At 40.4% G+C, this 8,497-nt stretch overlaps 1 protein-coding gene across 1 annotated transcript; it reads left to right on the forward strand.

The window, feature by feature from the left end:
* Positions 1 to 615: 615 nt before the first annotated feature.
* LOC126511907 (trace amine-associated receptor 2) lies at positions 616 to 3,361 on the forward strand. The gene is made up of 2 exons (XM_050159407.1): positions 616 to 639; positions 2,366 to 3,361. Exons 1-2 carry the CDS (start codon positions 616 to 618, stop codon positions 3,359 to 3,361), a joined length of 1,020 nt encoding a protein of 339 aa, XP_050015364.1.
* Positions 3,362 to 8,497: the final 5,136 nt, after the last annotated feature.

The following is an 8,497-nucleotide window of genomic DNA, read 5'->3' on the forward strand; positions in this document are numbered from 1 at the left end:
GCAACTGTGACTAAGTGAGGAGATTTAAACAAAGGGTGTCTGAGAAGATATGAGTGCAGTCAAGGGAGTTACTAAAAGAAATGATAATGGAGTCAAGCTTGTCTGGTTGTAAGAGCACTGAGCTGCATCCCCAGACTACGAGAGGAAAACAATGGATGGCTAAACCTCTGTGAGTATAAAATGTGATACGAAATATGGACTGTGACCATTGTGGTCCTCCTAAAGTGAGAGGAGACACTTATCTTTTCTCCTTGAATCACTTGTCCCATCCATACCTAGTTGGAATTGAGAACAGCCAATAACTAAAGTAGTTCAATTTGACTATTGCAGCCTTTGTGTGATAGCTGCCTTTGAATGTTCATAGTGCTGTGGGTGATGAAACCATAGGAAAGCAGAGCCTTCTAAGAGTATGCAGGCACAGGTCAGGGTCACTTAAGCTGCTAAAGTTTCAGAATAACACGACCCCCCCCCCCCCCGCCTAACACATATCCAATGCCCTCGAGACAGATTGTTAAACTATAAAGAAGCACAATTCATAGTTCCTGTCTTGTAGTTCAACAACAGCACTTGGAGTCAGGAGAGAAGAGACAACATTTCTCCCACAGAGCAGCTACAATGGCATCTTTTGAAGCCCAGCAGGTATGTGGAGAAGGGATGTGAAGGGGAAGACCTGTGTTTTCTCTTGAGTACTTGTGAAGAAGTGAAATGTCTGCACTATAATGCCGTAGCATTGTTCATGCATTTTTTCCCTTTGTGTCATTGTTCCCTTTCCCCTCTGTTTCCACGCAGAGACGAGATGTAAGAGTCTAGATTACTGAAGACGCAGGGCTTGCTGTGGATTTGCACTGAAAGGCAGATCAGCTTGAAACAAGACAATGTGCTGCCTTTTTTGCAATCTATCTTGTCTCCCAAGAAGAATATTTAGAACCTTGGAAAAGAGCGGGAGTCCCTTGTAAGGATCAATCAATTTGTTTAGTACAGGTGTTTCCCAAAATGAAGCAGAGGTAGCTCAGGAGTAGAATGTGTGCTCACTATGAACAAGGCATGGGGTTGAATCCCCACTTTGAATAAAAAAGAGGGAGGAGCATAGGGTAGCGAAAATTTCCTTATTATTATATTAAAACGACTTCACTTTGTAAAAAGTTATCTGCGTAGAGTATCTGTCTGTCTGTTATTTGTCTATCCCATCTGCATCTCAATCCCTTCATGTTATGTTTTACTTTAATTACTGGATTAAGAAATATACTATAAACGCTGATTTCTTTGATGCTAAAATAAGTATAGCTTGAGAACTGATTGCATACACAATAGAAAAGTGTGGGGAAAGGATTCTAGTGAAATTATTCAAGGCTCAGGGATCAGCATGGAAGAAGAGGATGCAGAAAGATTTTAAGAGTCAAAGGCAGTGAATGGCTGCAGCGAAACAGTGTTTTCCAGGTCCTGAGGCACACACTCCATTTCTTCTCTGCAGAGGGACCTGGTGTCCCAAAGTAGGAAGGAAAAGAGGAGTAAAACTACCTTGGATCCACTCCTTGATGGCAGCTGTTCCATTCCCTATAGCTGCTTTAGTTACTGCAATTAAGAGTATTCACTGCTAAGTCTCATGTTTGCAATTCCAGCACCAGGACCTTCACAGCGGAAGGAGAGAACCAGCTCCTGAAATGTGTCCTCTGACCTCCACTCTTTGATTAACTGTTCAGGTGGTGTGATGCTTGTTATACTTGGAGATTTGCTAAAGAGACGGCTCTCCCAGATGATTAAGGGTACTTTGATAATTTTTCCACTTTAAAAACAACTTTAGTTAAAAAAAAAAGCGTAGAGGAAGTAATAGAACATGTAAATGAAACTGTATTTACACAATAGCCTAGATTCATGAGGCAACATACACACAGCAAATCAAGTCTGCTGGTGGATTCCAGGTTCATATGAGGATGAGTGTATGAATTTTCTAGCAGTTATCTGTTCTTTCTATACACACAAGGAAGCTCAGTCAGAGTTACGTCACTAATAAATTTATTACATTATCTCTCCTCCTTCTCTTTTCTGTCTCTTTTCCTCTTCATCCTTTCTCCCCATCTTCTTCAACTTCTTGATTACAGATCCTATTAGAACAAAGTAGGAATGGATGGTAAAACTTGAGTCACCAAAAGTGTAAAGTAAATCATTTTAATCTCTTTTATTAGAATTCTATAAATCATAAAGTTAATGAGAAAGACATGCCCTATATTTCGGTATAATTGTCTTCCTTGAGTCTGTTGTTTTTTTTTTTTTTTTTTTTTTTGAATTGGTCTGTGAAAGCAGACCTAAGAATCAAGTGCTTGTCTAGTCTCTGATAAAAACCCCATGTGCTCCCTCTCTTACGTAGGAAGCGCTTGATTGTTCAGAATATGGAAATGGATCGTGCCCAGAAAATGAAAGGTCTCTAGGGGTCCGAGTTGCCATGTATTCATTTATGACAGGAGCCATATTCATCACAGTCTTCGGTAACTTGGCCATGATCGTTTCAATTTCTTACTTCAAGCAGCTTCACACGCCGACTAACTTCCTCATCCTCTCCATGGCGGTCACCGACTTCCTGTTGGGATTCACCATTATGCCGTACAGCATGGTCAGGTCCGTGGAAAACTGCTGGTATTTTGGACTTACGTTTTGCAAGATCCATTATAGCTTTGACCTGATGCTTAGCATAACCTCCATTTTTCATCTTTGCTCAGTGGCTGTCGATAGGTTTTATGCCATCTGTCACCCTTTGCATTACTGCTCCAAAATGACCATTCCGGTCGTTAAGCGACTGCTGCTTGTATGCTGGTCACTTCCTGGAGCCTTCGCCTTTGGGGTAGTCTTCTCTGAGGCCTATGCTGACGGTATCGAAGGCTATGACATCTTGGTGGCGTGTTCCAGTTCCTGTCCAGTCATGTTCAACAAGCTGTGGGGGACTACTTTGTTTGTGGCAGGCTTTTTTACTCCCAGCTCTATGATGGTGGGGCTTTACGGCAAAATTTTCGCGGTATCCAAAAAACATGCTCGTGCGATTGATAACTTGCCAGAAAACCAAAGCAGTCAGATGAGGAAAGACAAAAAGGCCGCCAAAACTTTAGGGATAGTGATGGGCGTTTTCTTACTGTGTTGGTTTCCGTGCTTTTTCACCGTTCTGCTAGACCCCTTTCTGAACTTCTCGACACCTGCAGTTCTATTTGACGCCCTAACCTGGTTTGGGTATTTTAATTCCACTTGTAATCCCTTAATTTATGGTTTCTTCTATCCCTGGTTTCGCAGAGCACTAAAGTACATTTTGCTGGGTAAAATTTTCAGCTCACATTTCCATACTGCTAATCTGTTTACTCAAAAAGAAACAGAATAGACTTGATCTGCGCTAGTGTTACCACAGACTGGGACTCAGAGAATGAGGCTGCTTCAAGGAGCTTAACAAGGGGCAGAAGACCAGCAAGGAAGATCAAGAAGATGGCCAGGGCACTGTGAGGGGGGAATGAGTAAGAATAAAGTAAAAAAAAAAGTATATATATACATATATATACACATATATATGTGAATACATATGTATGAAAATGTATAATATATAACAAATACTGAATAACAAAGGCATAACAAAATGCATGTAGGAACATCAAGACTCTGTATGAGTTTATGGTAACTTTAAAATTAATAATGAAGGGTACAGTAATTATTTCTAATTCTTAGCACAGCAGGGTGACTATTGTTTAAAACATACATAATAAATTCCAGAATGATCCAAAAAGGATGAAATTACCAATACTTGTAAATGATCCATGACCGAAGTGGTGGAGCTGATTATTACTCTGATTTTAGAATACTGTGTTCATATCCTGAATTACCATAATGTGTTCCACAAGAAGGACAGATCGAGGAAAAAAAATACAGGAAAAAATGAAGTTTCCCAAAGTGTGTGTGTGTGCGTGTGTCTGCGTGTGTATGAGGGGGAGGAGGTGTGGAAGAGATTTGGGCTAGTATAAAGGCTGTTGATTTCTAATATTTAAGGGAAAAAAGAGAAATTCTCTGTGTACCCAAATTCTGTCTAACCCTTTGTAAGGCGCTAGTAGGGAGAAGAGAAAAAAATAGCAAAGGAAATAGAAAATGAGTAAACATTCAGGAGTAAAAAGAATATGCAAACACTTTTTGAAAAACGGATTTTATTTTGTGTGTACAAGGTGCTATGTCTACATGTATGTCTGTGCATCACGTGTATGCAGTACCTGTGGAGCCCATAAGGGGATGATACATCCTCTGAGACTGGAGTTACAGATAGTTGTGAGATCCATGTGGGTGCTGGGAACCAAACTTAGGTCCTCCAGAAGAGCAGTTACTGTTCTTGACCTTTGAGCCATCTCTAACCCCACCTCCTCTTTTTTTCTATTCATGAGGATCAGAATGCAGTTGAACTTGAGAAGTGCTTTTTCCTGCCACCGCCATACATTTTGTGCAGCATCTTCATTTACTGTTGCTTTCTCAGTGTCTAAGTGTCTAAGTGATCAGATTTTTGGAATATGAACAAGTAAAAATTATTGGCAACTAAACAATATCAAAATCTCACATTCTGGCAGAAAGCGTGAGTTAGCTGAAGGTTAGACTTCTGCTAGATACCGTGGTGACAGTAAATATGTCTTTTAAATAAAGAACTGGAGGGCTGCCGAGATGACTCAGTTCGTGAAAGTGCTCCCTTCAAGGCCTGAGTTCAATCCCAGGGACCTACATGGGGAAAGGAGAGAACCAGTTCTTGCATAAAATTGTTTTTGGACCTCCACACATCAGCCATTGGATGTATGCATACATGTTCACACACACATAAATAAATAAATAAATAAATAAATAAATAAATAAATAAATAAATAAAACAAAGAAGAAAGAAAGAGCAGAAAAACCACAACAGAGGCACAGATCCCATGAAAGTCCTCATCAGTCCATCATCTTGGTTATGGCAATGGCCTGTTTTCCACTTAGGGCAGAACTCTCTTCAGTGAATTCTATTCTTCTTAGGCTTATGAGTAGCTTGTATTGTATTGGATGTGATGATTAATAAATGCAATATCAAATATGTTGTGTTTTGAATCCATCATTGTTTGATTAATATCTATAGTTATTGAATATTAGAGTGGAAAGTGAGAAAAGAAAAAAGAAAAAAGGCAAAAAGAAAAAAGAAAACTTCAGTATTTAAAGGGAAGATCCGGTATTAGTGACTTCATATTTGGTGTTGACTACCTTTTGATGACTTCATGTTTGTATGACACATAAAGTGTCAAATTTTACATTTCATTTTTCCTCCTGAGGAGGGGAAACACTTGCCAGCACATCTGGCTAGCACAACACACAGACACTTCCTGTGTCATACAAACAATAGCCCCTGTCTGAATTTAAGGTATGAACGTAATGCCAATGTTCCTGAAAAGTTGTCTATTTTTTCAAGTGGGCACCAGTGATCTTAATGCAAGTCATAAGCAACATTCTCAATGAAAAACCAATTAGAGGAAAATAGATACTAGAATCCCTGACTGAGTTTTTAAAATACTGTCTTACAAAATTTTAATTTCAGACATGTCTGTGTTCACATGGGTTTTAATATATGTGTGTGAACTCTGTCATATTATATATTTTTATTTAATTTCTTTAGTTTTACCATAGCAATAAAAATTAACATTATAAATAATAGTGAACATTTGCTTTGACCTTAGCTCATCACAGAGGTTAAAAGTAACCAGATTAATATTAGTCCTGTTCAAACGCAGCTGGAACTTTTCTGTAGACCCAAAGCTGCCTCCCCGTTCACACTGTCCTTCTGCTAAGCCAGTTCCTCAAAGCCGGAAGAAGTGGAATGGTCAAAAAGACTAAAAGCATAAAAAGATAAAAAAAAAATCCAAAAAAGAAACTATATAAACCCGGTAGAGAGAAGGGAACTAATCTAGCATATTAAGAGATTTAGTCATTTTGTTTTCATTTTTATTATTCTTTGACCACTTCATATACAAATATATTTTTGGTCATTTCATCCCTTATTATATTTATTCCTTCCCACTCCCCATGAAGCCCTCTTCTTCTCAGCAAGTGTTCCTCTATTTTACTGTCTTTTTATTTGTTAATTTGCTCTGTGCGTGTGTGTGTGCGGTGTGTGTGCGGTGTGTGTGTGCGTGCGTGTGGTATGTGTGGTGTGTATGTGGTGTGTGTGTGGTATATGTGTGGTGTGTGGTGTATGTGGTGTGTGAGTGTGTGGTGTGTGTGTGTGTGATGTGTGTGTGTGGTATGTGTGGTGTGTGGTGTGTGCCTACCTACTGGGTTTAATTAGAGTCACCTGTAAATGCATGGCTGTGGGTTTATGTACTGGAGCCTGAATAACTTAGTAGTTTCTACAACACTGAAGAAAATGCTTTCCACCTCCCCCAGGAACCTTCAGCTGTCTTTATTTCCTCAAGAAGTGAGTGGGACTTCATGAACACTTCTCCCATCTCTTGATCATTTTCTAAAATGAAACAATTTGATACATTCTCCTCCTCACTTTCCCTTTATCTCCCCCCCCCCACCCAAACACTTTAGTCAAACTGATACAAATCATTGAAGTAAAAACAAATACTCCCTTCCCATACCAACATCTTCTCATTCAGAGTAGAAACGAAAGCCTTTCAGGACTAAGACAATTATTCTTTGGTTTTGTCCTAGGTCCCTGGGCTGTCCAGCCTCTAGGTCCTGCCCGTCCAGGCAATGTCAAAGATGTGCTTCTCTCTGGATGTGGGTTTCAAGCTGGTCCAGTCATTGGCCACTTCCATAATTTCTGTGCCACCTTAACCCCGAGTAACTTCTAGGCAGAGTAAATTGTAGGTCAAAGGTTATGTGGCTCGGTTGGGGGTCCCAATCTCTCCACTGGACATAGTGCCTGGTCACAGTAGATGACTGGTTAAGGCCCTGCATTTCCTGTTGCCGGGAGTCTTAGGTCAGGTCACTCTCAGAGATGCCTGGGAGTTTCCATTTGCACTAAGTTTCTAGCTCATCCCAGAGATACCCCAAGATTCCAGTTGTCTTTCCCAATATTCTCTCCCTCCATTCTCCCCCAACCTGATTCCTCCTGTTTCCATTTCCACCCCCATCCAACACCCCCTCCCCTGTCCACCTGTGATATTTACTCTATTTCTCCTTCCCAATGAGACATGTGCCTCCCCTAGAGTTTTCCTTGTTCCTTAGCTTCTTTGGATTTGTGGATTAAAGTATAGTTTTCCTGTCTTTATTATAACTGATATCCATTTATAAGTGACTATACACCATGTTGGTCTTTCTGGGTCTGGGTGTCCTTACTCAGGATGCTATTTTCTAGTTCCATCCATTTTCTGGCAAACTTCATGACGTCATTGTTTTTAACAGATGAGTAATAAATAAATACTCCATTGTATAAACTTGCCACATTTTCTTTGGTCGATGGATATCTAGGCTGCTTCCAGTTTCTGGCTATAATGACTAAAGCTGCTGTGAGCATTGTTGAGCAAGTGTCCTTGTGGTATGGTAGACCATCCTTTGGGTATATACCCAGGAGTGATAGAGCTGGGTCTTGAGGTAGGTCAGTTCCCATTCCCAGTTTCTCACCATATTGATTTCCAAAATGGCAAGAAAAAAAATACTAATGATAGTCATAAAATTGTTGCCAGAGAGGCTTCACCCAACAACTTATGGAAACAGCTGTAGAGATCCATAGTCGAACATTAGAAGAGAAGGGTGAAGGATTATGGGAGCCAGAGGAACCAAGAACAACATAAGAAAACTCACAGAATTAACTAACGTGGGCTCCTAGGGACTCACAGAGACTCAAGCGCCAACCAGAGATCTTGCGGGACTGACCTAGGCCCTCTGCACATATGTTACAGTTGTGTAGCTTGGTCTTCTTGTGACTCTCCTAACAGTGTGAATAGGGCCTGTCTCTGACTCTTGTTACCTGCTTTTGGGGATCTTCCCTCCTACTGGGTTGCCTCATCCAGCCTCATTAGGTGAGGAGGTGCCTAGTCTTACTGTAACTTGATATGCCATGGCCTGCTGATATAGATGGGAATCCTGCTCTTTTCTGGAGAGAAAGAAGGAGGAGTGGATGGGGAGTGGGAGAGGGGAGGTTTGGGGTAGGGATTGGGAGGAGAAACTGTGATTGGGCTGGGAAAAAATAAATAATAAAAAGACAATTATTCTTTCCTTGGATATCATCAGACAATATTTAGTTTATTTTCACTTGTCAATATATTTTTAGTATATCCAAGACATCAGACCTGAAATATTTGTCCTTCATTTGGAAAAAAGAAACTGACATTCACCGGGACACTGAAATACACAGACTATTATGATGTCCTCAAGGGAAGAAAGTTACATAGTAATTACGTCAGGGAACTGCAGTGAAGACTTCTAGCCTCCAGGACCTGCCCTCTTCATTGCAGCCCTCTTGAGAACAGACAAACCTACATAAGCAGGTAGGTTAGTTCTCTGCACTGGACTTTCCAGA

This window comes from Alexandromys fortis, unplaced genomic scaffold (assembly GCF_014885135.2).
Source record: "Alexandromys fortis isolate MF-2015 unplaced genomic scaffold, M_Fortis_MF-2015_v1.1 scaffold_107, whole genome shotgun sequence".
Lineage (NCBI taxonomy): Eukaryota > Metazoa > Chordata > Mammalia > Rodentia > Cricetidae > Alexandromys > Alexandromys fortis.